Source organism: Rousettus aegyptiacus, unplaced genomic scaffold (assembly GCF_014176215.1).
Source record: "Rousettus aegyptiacus isolate mRouAeg1 unplaced genomic scaffold, mRouAeg1.p scaffold_m13_p_11, whole genome shotgun sequence".
Taxonomy (NCBI): domain Eukaryota; kingdom Metazoa; phylum Chordata; class Mammalia; order Chiroptera; family Pteropodidae; genus Rousettus; species Rousettus aegyptiacus.
Window position 1 is genome coordinate 61,004,877 of NW_023416286.1, and position 22,208 is coordinate 61,027,084.

The 22,208-nt window shown below is 37.2% G+C and overlaps 1 protein-coding gene across 1 annotated transcript in view; it reads left to right on the top strand.

The window, feature by feature from the left end:
• DCT (dopachrome tautomerase) overlaps positions 1 to 3,957 on the top strand; it is a 30,942-nt gene extending 26,985 nt beyond the window's left edge. Inside the window, exon 8 of the mRNA XM_016150741.2 lies at positions 3,295 to 3,957. Within this exon, the coding sequence (XP_016006227.2) occupies positions 3,295 to 3,467 (173 nt within the window). The 3' untranslated portion in view covers positions 3,468 to 3,957. The remainder of the gene's footprint in view (positions 1 to 3,294) is intronic.
• The last annotated feature ends 18,251 nt before the right edge of the window (positions 3,958 to 22,208 follow it).

Genomic DNA, 22,208 nt, shown 5'->3' on the forward strand with positions numbered 1-22,208 from the left:
AATTAAACATCAGAAAAGGAACCAGTTGGATGACTGTTGTTTCAGAAAACTGAAAGTTGTTAAGAAACCTTATTCCATAGAGGAAGTATCTACTCCTACACCTGATTTGGCAATTCCATTTGAATTAATTGAAAACTGGCTATGTCTAACTAGTGAAGTCAAAATGCACTTGCCACATGTGAACAGTGACTTACAGGACTTAGAGATCATAACCTAAAGGCGAGGCTGGGTTTAGAGTTAGGTGAGTGTAGCACCTGTCTTGAGTGCAAAGGTCAAGGGGAGGCCAAAAAATTTAGTAATTGGGATAAGTAATACTATAATGCAATATTAAAAAGTAAACTGAAATTAATGCAAAAAAAATCTATGATGAATTCACTATCAAAATTTTAAACAAAGACAGGCTGTTTGTTTGTTTTATACCCCTGCATTATTTTGTAAGTAAATCAATTTTTCATAGTTAGCTCATACCTCCCCTGCCAGGTGGATTCGTGAAGCTAACAATGGCCTGCTTACAGATTGGGCTACATGGGGCTTCATGTATATGTTTTCTAAAGTGATGTTTTTTAAGTCGTGTTTTTAAGTTGTAGATTTTTAAATTAGCTTTTCCCAGTTGGTTCAAAATATGGGAGGATATTTTGATACATATATATATGTACACACACACACACATATAGGCACACATTTTTTTCATTTGCCTAGGCTCCAATATAGTTCCACATGCCATTTAAAGAATCTTAGTTTGCAATATATACAAATATCAATGTCGTATGTCAATTATACCTCATTAAAAACAAAGAATCTTAGAACAGTTTGAGAAAGGAAAGGTAAAATGTTTAAAAATATATGTTAATTTGTCTAGAAGCTGAAGAACATACAGCCCATCTGCCAGGGGCTCTTCCCCATTTGTGTCTATTTCATCTTCCCTAATCTCAGCCTACAAAGTAATCAAGAAAATTTTTTAGCTCACATCTCTCTCACTCTCTGACTTCAGAGTCTTTTAGGCCCTGGAATCTGTCCTTTGCTTTTTCTTCTAGTTTTGCAATTACTGTTGCTTATTCTCCTTATTGATTTAAAGTTTCATTTCTTTGGGTAGCTGAGGATATCTCTTTGAAACTTCTTTTTCTTTTCTCTGGGACTAAACGTAATAATAACCCAAAATTTTGCAGCACGCCTTTTGACCATGTTCCTGTCTCCTCTGAAATTAGCCAGTTAATAGGTATAGACTGAGAATCCAAATATGCCCAGAATGCCCAGCTCATTAGAAGATACAAATTTGCATTCATTAATTATTTTGACAAAGAAATTTACAGTCCCATTTTGGGACTATAACCAAAAGTCAGAGATGAGAGTGAGAAATTTGGGAAAGAAAGTAGGTCTTGAACTAGATTCAAAGAGATGGTAGATCTTAGGCAGGTGAGAAGGGAAAAGGGAGCATTTTAGATTGAAGATGGGCAGGGAACAGAAGTATGAAAGACACATGTAATCTATAAAGGGGACTGTGAGGAGAGAGCCGGGCTGTAGTGGAAGGCTGAGGTAAAACATAACTGTCAATCAAAGTTGGATCTATGAGAAGGGCCTGAGTACCTAGGGCCTTAAAAGCTAGGCAGAAACCACGATACGATACCACTTTAAGCCCATTTGGTAGGATGGTTACTACCAAAATAAAATAAAATAAAATAAAACTACACACACACTCAGAAAATAACAAGTGTTGTTGAGGATCGAAACCCTTGTGCACTGGTGGTTGGAATGTAAAATGGAATAGCCTCTGTAGAAAACACTATGGCAGTTCCTCAAAAATTAAACAGAATTACCATTCGATCTAATAAAGCAAGTACTCAAACAGGTGTTTGTATACCTCTGTTCATAGCATTATCATTCACAAAACACAAAAAGTGGAAGCAACCTAAATGTCTACTGATGGATGAATGGATAAATAAAATATTGTATATACTTACAGTGGAGTATGATTCAGCTTTAAAAGTAAGAAAATCTTGTCACATGTTACAACATGGATGAATCTTGAAGACCTTATGCCAAGTTAAATAAACCCATCACAGAAAGACAAGAAATATGAGTCCACTTGTGTGAAGTATCTAGAGTAGTCAATTTCATAGAATAAAAATAGAATGATAATTTCCAGGATTTGGGTTGAGTGTAGGGGTTTGGAAGTTACCATTTCAGTTATGTAAGATGAAAGAAATTCTGTGGATAGATGCTGATAATTGCACAACAATGTGAATGTACTTAAAGTCACAGAACTTTACACTTAAAAATAGTTAAGATGATAAAATATGTTATGTGTATTTTACCAGAATTAAAAAAATAATTAAAACAAAAGCTAGGCAGAAGAATTTGGACAATAACAAAAGAGAAACCTTTTTGGTTTCTGAACAAAGAAATAGCAGCATAAAACTCTGTGTTTCTAGAAGCTGAGGCTGGAAACAGGTGCCGCTGGATTGTAACAAGAGGGACAAATTTAAATCCTCTTGGAGGAATGCTATCTGGATGAGTCAGAGCCCTCTGCGGGATTGGAGAAAAAGAAGTAGGAGGAGAATCTTATTTAGATAAGTGTAGGGTATAGAATAAGAACCCAGTTCACAGAAACTGAATTTAAGAACAGCTGGCCAAGGACAAGATCATTTTTAAAGAAATGACAAATAGGCATAAATATACGAAAAATGAAATCCCTTATTTTGTGGAAGAGTGCTTATAAAATATATTTGAGTAGAAGATGGGATTTATCATGTTAAGAGATTCAGAATTTATTCACAATTGTCTTAATGGGTATGAATTTCATCTGCTCCTGCTACTGAATATTTTCTGTTACAATAGCCATTTGATCTTTCTTATACATTTATCACCCTATAATAAAAGGTAGAGACAACAGCAGAATTTCTCCACCTAAAGGTTGTATATTTTTCGGTTCCATAGATACCATTTTAGCATGTGCTTTTACAAATGAGTTTCTAACTCACAAAAGTAGTTATATTCTTCCTTAGAGGGTTTATTCTGTATAAGTATTTATTGTAAGAAATTTTTAAAATGCAATAAGCTGTATTTAAATAATGGAATTCCATTTCCCACATCCTCACAAAAAAACAATTGTGGATATAATAAGTATAATAAGAACTGGTGAGGAAGGAGAAGATAAATTTTATTCTAGCCAGTGTAGTTTTGCTTTATCAACAAAAATGCATGTGAAAGGTAAATTGCTTTATTCTTTCCTTTTTGAAAAGTATTCAGCTGATGAAAATCCCAATCGTAGACCTTTTTCTTCTGCTTTAATTTTAGTTGAAGAAACTCCAAGTTGGAATACAACCCTCTCAGTAGTTATGGGAATGCTGGTGGCTTTGATTGGTCTCTTGGTGCTGTTGGCTTTCCTTCAGTATAGAAGACTTCGAAAAGGATATGCACCCCTAATGGAGACACATTTAAGCAATAAGAGGTACACGGAAGAAGCCTAAGGAATTCACACCTTACCTTAGAAAAGAGGCTGGCCAAGCTGTAATTGGGACTCTGACAATGAACAAACTAATCCTCACTTTTCCTCCTTTAGCTGAAGATCTTAGGCAGCTCCTCCTGTTATGATGGTCCCAAACACAGGAAATGCTTAGCTGTAGTCTCTGGTTTGCTTTTTTTCGGTAACAAACTCAATCTAAAGTGCTTAAGGCTATATCTGCCATCAAACCAATGTAAAGCTGACTGTTTGTTGCCTCATAATAATTATCCATATTGATTAAGCTTCCTCCTGTTTTGAGAGCATAAAAAGAAATTGATAGAGTGGATTCACTGTAATTTTCAGGTCAGTGCAATTTGAAACTTGGACAAGATTATGGTTCAATCTTTCTTAGCCCAAGTGTCTTCATTTGTAATGGAGTGGCAATAAGTGGTGGATGGTACTACATGTGTATAAATCAATTATACATTAAAAGCACCAGGAGAAATTACTTTTTATAGATGAACTATTATAAACAATTCTATAAAGCAAATAACCACCTCTAGCTTATCTTTCAGGTATATCAGAATGTTCATATATCATAGTCTCCTAAGATTTGTTTAAAGTAAGATCTATTGGAGGTAGAAGTAAAGAGTAGTCTTTTATATTTAGCTACTTCTATCTATAGTGCTTAAAACTTTTTATTAATATTATACTTAATAACATCTCTTCCTAAGAGAAATAATTTCCTAACTTTATAGTTCATATAAGAGGAATAAAATTTTCTAACCTTACAATAAATCAATGATGAATGACTTTAAACAAACTTAAAGGTAGAACGAAATTCACAGAATATAAAAGTTGATATTCACTTACATTGAATATTATGCAAATAAACTCAGAAAATATCACCGAGCATTGTAGAGCTATTCTTCCCAATGATAGGGAAAAATTCAACCTTGAAGAAAATGAATACATAACTCTACATGCTTATCTTCAGTATTAGAAAATTATATGTGAATTATGATTTCAAAAGAAATGTTTTATAAAACTAACATTCAAAAGTGAGATTTTATAACATCTTTTCTTTGTGAATTAAATTCTCTTCTAATTCTAAAATTCTTTGACAATAATTTGTGTCTCACTTAGGATTTAACATTGTTTATTGTAATAACCTTACTGAGGAATTTTAAACTTGCATTAAAATAAAGTAGAAAATTGATTAAAGAGGCAAATAAAAATTAATGTTGTTTTGTACATTATTGTGCATCTGTTGGGGATTATTGTTTGTTAATTCATGAGCATCAATTTCCATCTTTATATATGTATGAATATAAGTATATATGATACAAAATATCTAGTTTACTTTTGAAAATACATATAAAATACATAATAGTGACTTCACTTTTAAAAATATGTTCTTAAACTGATGTTTCTACTTTCTTTTGAGTTTCTAAGCAATTGCTACTTCCTGGCTCATTATTATACAGGTAACAAAATCAGACACCAGCATTTTCCCAGGTGAAGAGTAACTATTGATGTCCCCACAATCCAAAGACTGATCTTGGGGTGGGAGTGTGGTAGGGTGGCTACTTCAACTCCCTGACCAGGGAGGAGGTGTTCTGTAGCAGCTAACTTACCCATCCTTCTGGAAAGCCTTCCAGGTCAGTCACCTTGTTGGAGATCCCAGAAGAAGGAAGTTAGAGCCAATGTGGTAATAGCTATGTCTTGTTTGCTTCCACATCTAGACTTAAAACTTCTAGAGGTCAAGTTGTATACCTCTCTGTACCATGTATTGAAGTGCTTCAAGTACTCAGAAAATGTTGGTGGTTAATTGACACAGGCACATAAAAAAATCAATTCACCCTACAGTGGAGATAATTACTCTCCTTAATGCAATGGCAAAACCCAAGGTTGAATGAACCCTTCCTATTTCTACAGTGCTTCGCTTATCCCGAATATTCTATGAATATTTTTAAATGAATAAATTAATCTCAAAGTAGAACTTGAACTGTGAAATAACAATTTACTTTTCAGATTTTGAGTCAGACATATGGTAGGTGGCATTTGACTCCATACAACCTAATACAAGTTTACACTTTTCAGACATATTTTCTTCTTGGGCCTATCTTCTCCCCACCGTTGGTAGGCCTTAATTCTACCATTTGTTGAGACAAAGATGGGAAGTTAAGACCTTACAGTGTCATTTTAAGGCTCTCCAGTTTCTGATGTCTTAAAAGTCTTGTTTCAGTGGAAGGAGTTTGTGGGCAAAACCAGTGCCTTTTTACTCCAGTGGGCCCCAGGGTTTCTTTAGAAATTCTCTAAAGATGACATATTACTTTGACTTCAGCTTTACTGGCAGTTCAATCCATAAATAACCCTTGTGAATTTAATTTTGCTTTGTCAGGTAGTTTGATGAAATCTTGAAAACAACACAGAAGAAAATTGTGAGCAATGGGATAAGTTAAAGTTTTCTAAAAGCAAACAAAACAATGTGTATTTGGTAGAAACCATTAATCCAATTGTGTTATTTGACGCAGTGACTCAAGCGAGATTTTTTGGATGTAATGCAACTGAATTTGGTCCTTTCTTCTTCTAGCCATTTTCTGCTCCTTTGGAGGTTTATAAACATAAGATAAAACTATCAGTGTCTCCCAAATATAATTATTCTCTGTGTTGTAAATAACATCTCATAGAAAGGCTTAAACTTGTCCTTCTTTATTGAAATACCAGAGATTTCCTGCCAGAGTACACACTCTGATTACTTATTCACTGTGCATGTTGCTGAGCGTTTTTGAATACGCAATTAGCACAATGACCTTTCTGATTAACAGCATAGCTGAATTGGGCTGACGACAAAGCAAAACCTGCCCTCTTGTGTTATATTAGAACATTGCACAATGTGGTAAAGTTCTTATAGCTACTTTCTTCGACCGTGGTTAATTGCCTGGGTCAGAATAAAAAACCAAATGCTGGATGATTTGCTTTGATTTTGGAAATCAGAACAGATAAAGCACAATATTTAGAAGGAAATGATCTCCTGTGCAGGCAAGGTAATCATATAATTAAGTCTCTTTGAATTTCCTTTTAAATATATTTTGAAATGTTAAATGTTCACCAGCAAGCCATAAAATTTTGGGGAAACATTTCAGGCCACTGAGCAAAACACTTTTATGCTTGTCAAATACACACAGGGTATAATTTAGTTAAATATTATTTGTATGATTATACTGCATTTGGAGATTGGGGAGATTTTTTTTTTTTTTCCAATTAAAAACTATTATCAAGAAGCTAGTAAAATTTGGGAAAGATTTTTTTTTTTTAAAAAACACTGCATCAGTGAATTGAAACCAGATATAAATATCTGAATATGGGTGTGGGTGTGAGCAGTGTCAGATAATATTCTTCACTGTGGAAAAGTCACTTTTCAAGACTAAACTATTGGCATGATGGCCCCAAAAGCAAATATTTATATGGGTGCTCACGGTGGCTTATCTTATATCAGGTGATTTAAAAAATACTCAAATAATAAATAAAACATGGTCTCTAGCTAGTTTTTGTAAAGCTTTTCCTTCTAGAACATGTACCTGGTTAAGATTAAGGGCGGGAAGCAGGAGCGGGGTACTTGTCTGCCCTGAGAAGTTTTAAGTGAAAAAATTGGGGCTCCAATTTTCCAGCTGGCTCTACCGGCAATGCTCCTTCTCTGGAGGTTCTCTCTGATTCCAGACATGGTGAGAGTAGCTGTTCTTATGGAGAGTAGGGAAAAGCCACCCCTAAAATATTCCCCTCAAACAAAAAGTAAATTGGGGAATTGGGGAGTCAGATTTGAAACACTTAGAATGCTGCCAGAAGATGCAGTCTTCCCTGGAAGAGAATCCTTGATTTATTCCCTATTGATAAATACGTTATTATATGGCACGCTTTGCTGAAAACGTAATTTCCAAAGAGCGAATTTATTATTTAAGTTTCTACTTGAGGTCTCATCTCCAATATTTTAACTTTCTTCTTTAAAAAGCAAGTTTTTTCTTGACCATTGCCACTAATCAGTTTTTTCCTTCTTTTAAAGACTATCTATTTCAAAGTCTCGTATTTCACACTAAGGAGGCATGCTCAGCTAAAATGCACGTGTTGATGCTTTAAGTCAGACCTCCTTATGCAAGCAAATGATCAGCCTTGAAAACCGAAATGTAACCTAAATCATTATCTGTGCATTTATCTATTATTCCTCTTTCTCATCTTCACTTGTGGCAAGCATACAACTTCCAACCTTTTCAGTTCTGAAACTCTCATTTCAGCTGCACGTTTTCTTTTCATTTCAGGCATTTTACAATTCTGAGGCTTGTAACATTTCATAGACTCAAGGTCGTTTTCTTTCTCTCTGTTCATTTCTCTCCTCAGGGATGTCCTCTTATCAAGATGCAGGCTTCTTTGTGTTTTTAACACTTTTATTTGAGATAGTCCCAACTCTTTGATCCTGTGCTGACTCTAAATCGTGCACTGTCAGCCATCCAGAGAGCAGATCTGGTGTGTCTCGGGCGTGCTGTCTGCCAGCGCTTGACAGCATCATTGGGCCTCTCCAACAATCAAAGGGCTCTTCTAACCCCGTAACATGCAAATTTGTTCCTTTTCTGCTTCAGTCTGTCACTGCCCACATTTTCCAGCTTAGCTGCACAAAAGCAGGCATGATAAAATCATTCTCAAGTTGACACTGGGTGTCATGGATGTAAATTCAGTTTTTAAACAATAGCTACTCGGAAAATCAAATCACTGTAAATTCACCTCGCAGCTAGATGGCTGCCTTGGACCTGGTTTTCTGATTGTTGGAGAGATGATGCAGCTGAGTGTGTTTCATCACAGAGCAATCTGCTCACCTTTGTCGTAGCTGTCAGAAGGGAAGAACTCTGTGCTCCCAGGAAGATTTTACGGAGACTTCCCAGGTATATACCTAACTATACATAACCACAGGAGAAAACGAAGACGCCACAGCTCAGTTCACATTGCTGTCAGCTTTCCCCTGCTAGGACTTGTTCCCTTCTTTTATACACTAAAAATGCCACTAGAAAATATTCATTCAAAAGCCGCCTATTTCTTTTTCCATTCAAACCACCAATAAGTGATTTGACCTTAATTATCTCCCTGTGTGAAATCTCTGGCAGTCTAAGATAAGGGTGCTCGGGTCCCATGAATAACGCTGTATTTCCTGAGTCCGGTCACAAGTCAGTGTTCAATACAATCTGAACATAATTCTCTGTTGACGTTTGGCAGGCTTCTTTTCACGCTCGTTGGTCCCAGCACTGATTCAGTGGGTAGGGAGGACTCCCAAGGGCTGTTTTCAATGGCAAAGGGGCACTGTGGGGATAAAATCCTGGTTTCAGCTAGAGTGGAAGTGAAATGTGTCCAGAACATTGTTTTAATTTTTATTTTTTAAATTACTTTAATTTTTTTTTGTGGTAAAGTATACAATATAAAATTTGCCATTATTACCATTTTAAGTGTCCAATTCAGTGGCATTAACTCATTCACAATGTTGCACACTGTCACTACCATCTATTTTCATAACTTTTTATCATCCTAAACAGAAACTCTGTACTCATTAAACTATAATCTCTTATTTTTCCCTCCCCACCCCCCAGCCCCTGGGAACTTCCAACAAGGCTTTGGGAAGTCTCCCCTGTCTCCACCCTGAGATCCTCAGTTCTGTGATTTGGATGGGAACCTAATTGTCTTACACCAATTACTCTGTTCTGTACCCCTGGCTGCAGTGTTTCAGCTACAAATGTAAAACTGTGAGCCAGAACATTAGAAAGGGATCTTGACTGAGGACTCTGAAAAATAAAGCCAAAAGATGGGGTCTAATCCCTGAGTGATATGGTGTGAAGACATGGTGTCTGTAATCATAGCAGCCATTTTGCCCCCTTGAAGAAGAGTTTGAAGCAACCAGAGGTACCCCACCTTTAAAAAAAAAATTTAGGCCAGTTTGAGTTGGGGTTTATCTTACAATATGAGGAATCCTTAGCTGCAAAACTAATCTTCGGGGAATTTAAAAATAAAGTAAGGAAGCAGAGGAGTTGGTTTATTTACTTATTTCTCGACACCATAATCCATGCTTTCAACTGAGTAAAAACAAGTTTTTCTTTGTTCCTTAGAAACTGCAAGAGAAACATCGGTGCTCAAGGAAGGGCTCCTCTGAGTGTGACCACCCTCTTCCTCTTTTCACGGTCTTTCCTCTGGTTAGTCACAACCCTGGTGTCTTCTTACATCTCAGACTTTCTTCTTTTAAGGGCTCCAGTCAGATTGAATTAGGGCTGACATAAACAGCCTCGTGTTAGCTTAATCACCCCTTTAAAGGCCCTATCTCCAAATATCACTATATTCTGAGGTACTGCGGATTGAGATTTCAGCATACGAATTGTGAGAGGACAACAAAACTCACATCTTGGGGAAATAATTCAACCTATAACATCCTGGAACAGAGATGTTGCTCAAAAAATGTTAATATTACCTGTCAAATCCCTTTAAAATGCTTGGTGTGTGAAACCAATGCCTCAGGTTAAATCTCAGGGATCAAGACAAGCAGTTGCAGCTTGAAAACTCAAAAATAGGCTCTGCAGAGTATGCAGAGGTATCTGAAAAACTAAGCAGGGTATCGTTGCTCTTTTATTCATGATAAAAGAAACTGAGATTTCGTGGTGCTCAGGTGGGGCAGGAGTGTCGTTGAGCCACAGATGGTTTCAGTTGGCATGAAGATTTCTTGCGACTGAGCTAGGAATAAAGGAAGGGAGGGAAGCAACGACAGAAGGAGGCACTTTAAGGAAACCCAGCCATCCCTCTAAGCTCCAAAGGGCACCACTGCCTTTTTTCAGGTGGTGGAGAGAGAGCAAGAATGTAAATGGTGTGTGAAATGTTAAATGTGAATGAACTTTAAGCAACTGACATGGTGCTTCTGCTTCATTACCAATTTCATTTTCTCTACTAGGGAGGCCAGAGAAAATGTCCTCAGTTTCTAGTTCTTTCTAAGAGATTAAGAACTTTAATGGCACACTAAGGTTGGATTCACCATAGATTTGCCTTGGATCCTGACCTTTTCTTAGTTCTCATCCCTTGGTTTGGTTTTGAAGTGAGAGAGAAAGAGAAGGGGATTGGATAATTGGGAGGGAAAGGATTGACTAACCCTCCACCATGCTCAGTCTGGATCTTGAGCTATTTCTTGCCTTCCAGAATGGGCAAGATAAACGAAGACATTCTCTCTCTAGCTTATCCACATGCCCCCCTATTTGGCTCACGCCTAGATACTCTAAGGTTTCAATTTTTAATGTTAGCCTCTCAGAGGTCTTTTTTTGCCTTTGCATATTTTATTTGTCGTCATTCACAGATTTGACTGTGGTAGAACATATTCTTCCAAAAAATATGCACTGATACCCTTAGATTGCATTACAAATTGCACATTGGATTTGCATATATCATTAAGCCAATGACAATTGTGAGCTACATTGCACAGGATGCCACATGCCAGGCAACCGCTCAGTTTCAACAAAGTTGTTTGTGTTTTTTTTTTTCTCCATAGTATTTATATACTTATTGGAGCATATAAATAAAAATCCTGAAAAAAATATCATAGATGATCTGGGAATGATGAGGTGTAATTAAAATGTTTAGACTATTTTTTCACTTTCTGGGAACATATATTTGTTGCTGAGCTTCAAACGTCAATGTCTTTGGTATTTACTAGCATTAGAATTAGAATTGGCTGCTGTCAGGTAGCTGGTATTTGGCCAAGGCTAATTTTACTCTGCAGCCTCAGTCTCAATCATTCTTTTTCATTAGGCCATGAAACTTATCAAAATAATGTCTGTTTGTTTAAACTGTTATACCTAAGTAAAATGAACTACATTTCCCCCACTAGTATACAGAAGCCACTTAGTAAATATTGATTAAATAATTGAATAAATAAATAGAAGTTTTAACTCCTTGAACTAGTGACCTTTAGAAAATTAAAGATGCAAATTGGCATTCAGGAGGAAGTTCAGAACTGGAATTACTGGCTTAGGAACTCATCTGCAGGAAGTCATCATCAAACTATTAAAGGTTATGAGATCTGCAATATGACCCTAGAAGTCAGGAAGATGGAAAGGATTAAACAAAATGAGCATGAGGACAGCCACCATTGTGGGTCCAGAGACAGGAGATTAGTGATTTCTAATCCCAAGTCTTAACTTCTGCTGGCAGAGTGATCTTGGGTAATTAATCTGACTCTCCCAGCAATTTTTTGCCCCAAATGATAGGTTTGGGATTAAATGATCTTCAAGACTCCACTAAGGTAAAGAGGAGAAACTGCATAATATAACAGAAAGAACACTAAACGAAGAAGCAGAAAGCTGGATCTAAATTCTTTTTCTTACTTTTCCTAGTTCTAGATCTTGGACAAATTACATATGTTCTCTGAACTTCGAATTTCTTTTATAAAGCAATGATAGTGTATCCTTCACAGGTCAGTTGGAAGGCGTGAGTTGGGTAACATGTGAAGACTCTAACAACAGTGTTGGCGCACAGAAGGTGCTCAGAAATCATTCAATGAATCTCAGCTAATGAATCTGAAGTTCATGCTTTGTAACTATAAGAAGGACAAGAGGACCATTTCATTTCCATGGGACTTTTGCCTTACTTATCTTGAAAAACTTTGGGTGATAAAGGTAAATAAAATGTACAATGAGATAATTTAAAATATCAAAAGAACAAAAATGAAGCAAAGAAAGCAGAGGAATTGATAATATCTTGTTTCTAACATAATTTAATTACAGAGTGAGATACCAAATCTAGCTCTGAGTTTCTTAGCAGCTAATTAAAACCTGGGAATACCTCGACTTTTATGATTAGTAGTAGAGCCCCTGAAAAAGCACACATACTCAATTGTAGAGAGCTGAATAGAGCATGAAAGTGAGCCCGTGGCTTTCCTAAGCATGGGACCTGTGTGACTGTATAGGTCACATACCCGCAAAACTGTACCCCACATTTTTATTTTGCAGTGTGCTCGGTAAATCACGTAGCTGTGTCTCTTGGGGGGTACTGACTGAATTAGGAGACAAATTCACTCCATTCTATGCAGGAATATAGGGCACTAGTGGGGTTCACAGGCGGGCAAAAATCTAGAAGGCTTCCAAATAGGCCTTATAACAGTTCATTTCAATCTTTCTAATTTCTTAGAGCTGTTATAGGAGAGGTAGTATAAGCAATTTATAGCCAAGAAATTGATCTTTTAGCTCTCAGGGCTATGAGCAGGGCCAAAACTAGCCAAAACGCAGAGGAAAGGCTTCTCTGGACTCAAGTAGCTCCATCCATTGACATTGGGACCCCACGAATGGAGGAGAAAGTTGAGAAACATGGCCTTAGAGAGATCCAGCTGCGGCTGAAATCAAAGGACTTTTAAAAAAATCTGAGATGCTAAAGCATAGATTATAAAAAAAAAAACACACCTTTTTAAAAATAGATGTGATTTGATCTCAAGAATGTTGCAAATGTTATCAGTTTGGATTAGAGCCAGCTGAGTAAGGGAGAAGATGAAGTCAGCAATTTTGATGATACAGTTGATTCTTATTATTCACAGCAGTTATGTTCTATAAAGTTTCAGCAAACACTGAATTAGCAAGTACTGCATCATTGTCCCTGGGAGAAATACAGGGCTAGGTTTCTGCAAGCCTCTGGCCGCAATATTTTCATCAACCAATCAATATATAACTATTTTATGTGTGTTTCTGTTTAAAGACATCTATTTAATATGTGTTGTTGATTCATTAACTCACAATATGCCTGAATGAAACTTACCTAACACATGCATTTTCTCTGTAAGACACCTTGCAGACTTTTTGAGTTTAGGAAAGTTATATAGTACTTCACATATAAAATGGCCTCCTATGCTTGAGGGCCATTTTAAACATCAAAATCACCACCAAAAAGCACAAACATGTGAAAAATGTGGCATTACCAGACTGCAAAATGCACACACGTTTACAGTCGGAGGGCTGCAATGAGAGAGCAGGGCATCTTCTTGTTCAAACTCAGTTGGGATTTGTACATCAAGTGATTCATATTTTTTACTCCTCTGTGCATATTTATGTCTATGAACAACCGTGGAAGTGCCTGAGTATTGATTTGGGGTTATAAATAATATTTAATTAGTAGGCAAATCTGCAAATGTGAAATCTGTGAATCATGAGGATTGACTGAGGGAAAACTACGAAAACACATTATGTACTTACTTCTTAAATACTAGTTAAGTGTTTAATGTAGAGTTTCAAACCAATAGATTTTCCTCTCTCGTGGGATAAAATGTCAAATGAAAATGAAAAGATAAGCAATAGGAAGTGTGTGTGTGGCACAATTTACTTAATTCATTCAGTTCTCAGTAAGATACAAATCACAATTATAATGACAGAGCAGGTAAAGGATTTTGTTGTTGTTGCTATTGTAGCTATTTTAACAAGTCACTTCATAAAGTTAGGTTAACTAAGCATGAGTAAAGTTTTCACAGAGGTGAGAAGGGTATACAACAGTGTAAAAGACTGTGCCAGAGTGAATTTCTATTGTTGATCTCAGAGCTGAGTAAACACAGTAGGAAGACCTCCTGGGTCAATGGCTTTAAAAGACAGCAAGTTTGAGTTGCAATGCTTCTCTTGCAAACTCCAGATGTTATGGTGATAAGACTACTTTCTAGGCCCAAGATAAAGCTGCTCCTGCCTAGGTGCCACGTTAGCAAACCGAAGCTTGAATAGAAATGCAGGACATCCCATCAGTCAATCCCCAAATACCAAGCCGGCTCTGAGTCTTCTCATCCCCAACAAGGTTGACTGTGTGGCTCCTGTCAATCCGATATTTTTCTCTTCCACGTTCTTTTTTATTTACCCTATAAAAGCTTCCTGCCTTCTGTCCTATTTTGCAGGTCTCCAAAAGGAGACTTTCCACCTCCTGAAGTGTTAACTAAAGTTCGCCTGTATCATAAAAATGGTCTTTGATCATTTTTAACACTAGTAAGGAATTTGTAGGAATTCTGAGTTCTAAGCTGAAAATAGTCACTAGGAAGTAGGTACTCACCTTTTTAGTGATTTTAAAGAGGAGTTTATAAACTGGTTTTGGAAAATGAGATTTGTACTCTCAGGTCTGTTTTCTTTACTAGCTGTGTGCTAAGTGAATATACCAGAATTATAGCAGTAAGCCCTTTAGTTGAAGGCGGCTCATGCTACTTAGTTATAGCTGCTCCCTCCCCAGTTGCCTTACAGCTCATGGTTCTTACAATTGTACTTTCTACTCTGTTAAGGAGGCAGTTCTGCAGGCCCCTCCCAGAGACCATGGGGCCCAATAATAAAACGGCCAAAGCAAGAACCCCCTTGCCCTACACAATTCCCTGCATCCTTCATCCTTTCATTTCTCCTGGCCAAAAGGAGCAATTTGCTGGTTTCTTTTTCTTTCTTTCTTTCTTTTTTTCTTTTGCTTTTCTCACAGTCTTGATCTTCCCTTGCATTAGCCTTTTCCACATTTGGATCTTCCTGTTTTGATATAAGACTAAGACTTCTTAATAACAGCAATAAGGCACATTCAGTGGAAAATTAGATGCCTAAGGATTTAGGGTACTTAACTCTTTTGCTTTTTTTATGCTTTACAATTGTGATTAACTCAGCACAGACCACCCTATTGCTTAATTAAGAAACATCTCAGAATTTTCTCCCTATTAGTTTCAGGCAGATTAGAAAGAAAAAATATTTTAACAGATGCTAAAGAGTCTTTCCAACGGTTTGAAGATTAGGAGACTGCCTTTTTATAGAGCTCCCAAAGTGTTCCCTGGCTGCTTCTGCCAGAATTGAAGAGAATTTAGTGGCTGAGTACTTAATGAAAGCCAAGATGCTCTGACAAAGAACTCTTGGGCAACTATTACTATGGCTCCAAAGAGTTATTGCAAATTAAATTTTATCCTTGTCCTTTATGATCTATATGAGGCAGTAGGTGTAATGATATGACTGAAATAGTCTTGTCTTACACCATTAATAAAAGCACACAGTCATTAATACATGCACACCAGCAGGAAAGATGAAGTGGTGCGCTCCAGCAGAAAAGCTGGATATTGTCTTGGCAACTTTGCAGGCAAAAGGCAGGGTAAATACAATCTGAGTTTGGGGACAGGGTAATTACTGTTGCCATCTGGTAACACATTCTTTATCTGAACTCAAACCTCTTATGTGTTTTCAGCACTTATGGGGCATCTTGCTAGGAAACTTAATATAGGATTACTTTTTAATGTTACCTTGAAACCTTGTTGAGATTGCCTTTGTCTGATATCACAATATCACATCTGGCATGATTGCCATTGCTGGAAAGCAAAATCTTTTAATAGAGTTTATTAAGTACTTTCTGAAGATGCACAATCACCAACATGAGTTGGTGTTAATAGAGAGTCATTAGTCAGCTCAATCTTCGACATTTGTGGAAAAGGCAGGCTCAGCAAGAAACACATAATGAACGTAAAGCAAATACAAAACACAACATCTCTTCAGCCACTCCATTTCCTGATGGTTGGGAACACTGTATTTCCCAGTCTAGCTGCTCTACAATTTTTGAGCACTGTCTCTAAAATATTTGGCATGAAATATCATGAGCCAAACAAGCATGAGGGACACAGCGGCTAAAATGAGCCTTATGGGGAGAAATGGTATTTACTTTAATGACCATGGCTTAGGAAATTGCCATATTTCACACTGGGTTAATAAAGGCTTAGAGCAAAGTAGCCAGAGAACAGGGCAGTTGCACTGCCCAAGAGCATGGAGGAAATGTCAAGCACCTTTTTCTAGTCGTCACTGAAAACTCTCCTCTCCCCTCTGCTCTTTCCCCATCCCCACAGCCCAAAGCAGGGCTGGGTTGGAAAGAGTTGTGATTAGGGTAATTCAGCAGCTGGGAAGGTATTTTCTGACAGCACTCTAGATAATGGAATGCTGTACACAGAGTAATAAATAGGAGAGTATGATTACAAAGCTGTAATGCAGTCAAGAGGTTAGATGATCTCATAAACAGCACAAGCCACTGTGGTTTGTCTTGATGTCATCCAGACCTGGAACCAGAACTCTGCTAGTCAATATTTTGCCTTGTTTGTTTTTTTGGAGTAGAGGGAGTTGGGGTGGGGGAGACCCCTAGGTCTCCATTTGATCAATTATTCTAACCCATATATATTTATGAGCATATACATATGGCTTTATGTATATCCTCCCAGAGCTATACATTCTCCTTATACCTCAGGGTATGTACAGGAAACACAATTTTTTAAATCTTGGCAGAGAAAAGAGTATATGGAAATGGGATGATCATCGACTATTTTTCATGCACTTAGCCTGCAGTGGAGTAAACACTAGATTATTATTTCCAAAGGGTAGCCTTTTTCCTTCCTTTATGCTAATGAACAGCAGGGAGAACTTTGCTTCCCTTTGGACAGAGCTGTGTTTCAAGCTCTGGTAAATGTCAGTATTTTCTTTTCCTTTTTTTTCTCCCCAGTTTTATTGAGTTATAATTGACATATAACATTGTGTAAGTTTAATGTATAGAACATATTGATTTGATACACTTACATATTGCAAAATGATTATCACCATAGCTTTAGCTAACATCTCCACAAAGCCATATAACTTACGGTGAGAACATTAAAAATTTACTCAGCAACTTTCAAGTACATAGTACAGTATTATTAACTATAATTGTCATGCTGCACATCAGATCCCCAGGATGTATTCAGCTATAACTGGAAGTTTGTACCGTTTGACCAGAATCTCCTCAGTTGCCCCAACCCCTAGCCCCTGGTAACTACCATTTACTCTCTGTTTTCATGAGTTCGACTTTTTTAGATTTCACATATTTCTTTCTTTCTCATGGCTGAATAATATTCCATTGTATGTATGTATATATGTATATGTGTGTATACATGTGTGTGTATGCATATACATGTGTATGTGTGTATGTGTGTGTGTGTATAATGTTCTTTATCTATTTCTCTGTTGATGGAGACAGGTTGTTTCCATATCTTGGTTATTATGAAATGATTCAGCATTTTTTTATATTTGCTAATTTCTAGTTATCTGGGACCTTGGGCAAGTCAAATTATCTGTGTCTCAGTTTTCTCAGCTGTCTACTTAGGACAATAATAGCACCTACTATTTTTTAAAGAATATTTTATTTTTAGAATAATATGAATTAATATAGGGGAAGGGTTTCTAGGTATTGTAGTTATTGGTGTTTTTTTGTTATTCTTTTTTATTAAGTATTATTATATTCTCCTTGAGGAGAATAAATTTAGATCACTGGCTAAATTTTGCAAGTCCCGTATAATATTTTAATTCTAGTTTCATCTTTATTCTGTAGACAATGCAAATCCACACATTCATACCTAACATCTTTAAAGAGTATCTTTAGGAATAGATACTCCTGCAAAAAGGAGCCTTAAGTACCCTTAAAGGGCTAAGTGACTTACAAAGAGTAGGTTTCTTTCAGCCAGTGACCTTCAATCTAAGAAGTATCTATTTATATGTTGAGTATTGAAGAGGTTCAGAACAAGCCTCCCAAAAATGTGCCACTTTGGCATGTGGACTAGTTTGAGATGAAGGCAATCAAGACCCAGTAGACTCAAGAAGAACTTTTCCCTCTCCCTTAACTACCTAAAAGAATCTAGATAGGGGGTCTGGCTCAGAAAGAGAACTATTACCAGAGATAACTTTTTATCTGAATGACCTATCTGTATGACAGGGCAAACATCTAATTGCCAAACATCTGCTCTTCTTATCGTGCTGTGAATTATCCTCCTCCCCTTTGAAGCTCTAGGCCCCTATCCCTTTCCTTTGCTCAAGATGGCATTCAACCCTAAATTGCCCAATTTATCTTAGAAACTCATTGTCTTTGTAGGGCTCCTGTATATACATAATTAACTTTGTTTTTCTCCTGTTAATCTGCCTTATGTTAATTTAATTATTAGACCAGCCACAAGAACCTAGCAGAGTAAAGAAAAAAGTTTTCCTCCCCTACAGTATCAGCAGGTGGCACTTTTATATCACACTTTATTCTCTTTGGAAAACATCCTCCCAGATGTTAACTGGAACAGCACACAGTTTTATAAATAAATGTAGGAATCAATTAGAAAGTGTTACAAGTGGTTTGGTAGAAATAATGAACAAATGAAATTTGTGAATGTCTATCTATATGTTGGAATGAATTCATCATTAGTTCTCTGATAACTTCATACCCATTGTTTCCTTGCATTCTGGTTTATGCTCATTTGAATGGGGGAAAAAAAAGAGATGAAGTTACATTTAATGCATAGGAAACTACCAATACCACTTGATGTGAACATTTTATGTGTCTTGCATGGTAGGGCAGGAGAAAACTCTGATATAGATGGCCCACTTAGCGACAGTGGTCAAGAAATTGATCCTACACGTGACTCAAAAACAAAACAAAACAAAATGTTTGTAGTTGTTATGGGACTACTAAGATTGGCAAATGAAGAAAACATGCCTCAAATCACATCTTCTGGCCTCAGCAGATGAAACCAAAATACAACTTCTGAGGCAGCACCAATTGTCAGTTATTTTGTTCACTGACATATCCAGCAAAAATTGCTGAGAAGCAGGAGGGCTCAGTATTTGAGCTGGATATTTGTGAGTTGAGATTGTACAGTATACGTGACAATGTTTGAGTTGTTTTTGAATTATTGATTCTGATTCCAATACAAGTAGGTAGGGAGGCTTTAAATAGGAAGTTTAGTGATGGATAACATTACCCAGTATTTTTTCAGCTGGGTGGGTGTTCTGAAAAATTATAAAGTATTATATACATTTGAGTGTAAACTGATCATGTGAACAGCCATTATTCATAGCTGGAGTGACCATATAATTTATCATTCAAAGCAGGGACATTAGAGGGTGAATGGTGTGCTGTTCATAATTATGCTGGGGCAACAGACATAACAGGGACTGCAGGACAGTCAGGGACACGTGGCCTCCTCATTTATACTTCGTAAGTGAAGAAGAGTATTTATTCATTCACTGTATGATAATTCCACTGTGATTTCTCTTTCTTTTTTTTTTTTTTTTTTAAAAAAAACAAAAGACAAAAACAAAATAGTTCTTTTTCCATGGCACCCATTTGCCTCACTTTTTACTTCTGTGGTGCTTGGTAGAAGCTCTATCACAATACTTATCACAGCAATTATGCAGTCAGCTGTTTCTGTCCACACTTACACTAGACCCTGGACTTCTTGGAAACAGGGCTCTTCTTTCCTTCTTGCCTGCTTTCCTTTTTTCCTCCTTCTTTCTTTCTTTCGTGGTAAAAAAAAAAAAAAACCATAAAATTTACCGTATTAACTATTTTCAAGTGTACAGTATGGTGTTAACAATGTGTACATTATTGGGCAGTAAGATATCTAAAACTTTTTTTTTTAATTTCAGTTAGTTTCAAGTATACTGTACATTGGTTAGACATTTATATAGTTAGTAAAATGATCCCCCCAATTGCTCCCTCCCTCCCATGACCCTCCACCTAGCCAATGTATTAATGCTAACTGCATTCCCTATGCCATGCTCCCCATCCCTGTGACCATCTATCAGCTACTAATTTGTATTTCTTTAACCCTTCACCCCATTCTCCCAGCCCCCAATCCCCCCTCCCCTCTGTCCATCATCAAATTGTCCACTATATTTGTGAGTCTGTTTTTGATTAGTTTGTTCCTTTTATTCCTTAAATTCCACATATAAGTGAAATCATATAGTGTTTATCTTTCCCTGTCTGACTTAAATACCTTCTAGGTTCATCAAAGCAATATCTTTTTCCATCCCCTTCCTGTTCATATGCAGGGGTCTTGTTTTCTAATCCTTTCAGCCACTCTATCTTTCAGTTGGAGCACTTAATTCTTTTCTATTTAAGTTACTTATTGATAGGAATGTAGTTGTTACCGTTCTTTATTCCTGGTTTTGATATATGTTTTTCCTTTTAAAAGAAGTTTCTCCAATATTTCCTGTACTTCTGGCTTGGTGGTGATAAATTTCTTTAGTTTGTTTTTATCTGGGAAGCTCTTTATCTGTCCTTCAACTCTAACTGACAGCTTTGCTGGCTAAATTATTCTTGGTTGTATATCCTGTGTCTTTATCCTGTCAGATATTTTGTGCCAAGCCCTTCTGTCCTGCATAGTTTCTTTTGAGAAATCTGCTACCAGTCTTATGGGTATTCCTTGTAGGTAATTATTTGTTTTTCTTTTGATGCTTTTAATGTTATTTCTTTGTATTTAACCCTTGACATTTTAATTATGATGTGTCTTGGTGTGGGCCTCTTTGGATCCCTGAGTTTTGGAATTCTCTGAGCTTCCTGGGGTTTTATGTCCATTTCCTTCACCAGGTTAGAGAAGTTTTCCATCATTATTTCTTCAAACAGCTGTTGAACATCTTGATTTTCTTCAGTTACACCGATCAGATGACTATTTGGAGCTTTGATAGTCTAGTTAAATAGCAACTTTAAATTATTTTTATAGTCTTGGCATCTTTTTTTCTTGCCATTTTGACTGAGTGTTCTGATCGTCTTTCCTATCCTCTAGATAGGGCATTTGATCCTCTTCTTTATTCACTTTGTTTATTCCACTTAACATACTTCTCATCTCAGATAATGTGTTCTTATTTTCAGACTGGTTCCCTTTTATAATTTCCATTTACATATTTTTCTCTTTGTTGGAGTTCTCTACACTTCCCAAAAATTCATTGAGCATCGTTATAACCAGTGTATCTGTTAGATTACTTGACTCCATTATATCTGGATCTTTGTTCTGTTCTCTCATATGGTTTCTGCTTCTTTGTCTTCCCATTTTGGCTGCCTTTCTGTGTCTCTTTCTATGTACTAAGCAAAGCTCCTAAGTCTCTCGGTCTTATTAGTGTGGATTTGTGAAGTAGGTGTCCAGGGGCACAGTCCTGAGAGGGAGTGAGCTGCAGGCCAAACTTAGCCCAAGCCTCTACCCCTCTGGGGCCACCTATTAGGAATTTTCAAGTAATCCATAGATGCTGTGCTTATAGTTGCCTCAAAAGGCCACACCAGAAACTTAGGCCAGCTGCCTCCACCAGTTTAAGTCTCAGCAAGTAGTACCTGAGTCACTGAGGATACACTTGGATATGGATTGGGTGGGACCATGAAGTGGAGAATATGGGGTTTCAGGGAATCCTCTGTGCGTAGCAACCTCTGTTATCCAGTCTGATGACATGACGACTATGGTGGCTCAACAGGGAAGAATGGATACTGTACCAAGTGTATCTTGTCTAGGCCTTCACTCCGACAGTGTCTCCTTGTTAATCCCTACAGCCCCCTGTGCACAGCCAAATTAGCACTGGTGCTCAGAGCAAGCAGGTCCTCACCACGAAAATCCGCTCACAGACGTGGCCCCTTTAAGAGGCATCTGCCGCTGCCGCAGCCTCCATCTCACTCAGCCACTAGGCACTGGGCAGCCCCGTGTCTTCAACCCTTCCTACCTTCTGCCGTTGCAGGGTGCTTTCTTGGATTTCTCTGTAGTTGTACGGCTTGTTCCTCTAGATCCCAGGCGATTTTTCCTTGCTGCTGCTCCTTGTTTCTATCACAACTTTGATTGGTCGCCAGAGGGATGAACAAGCCTCCATCATCTATGCATTTTTTTCTCTCTGATTGAAACTATAAACCTGCTGGAGGCTCTGTGGGTCCCCCTAAAACTTTTATATCTTGTAAAACTGAAACTCTCTAC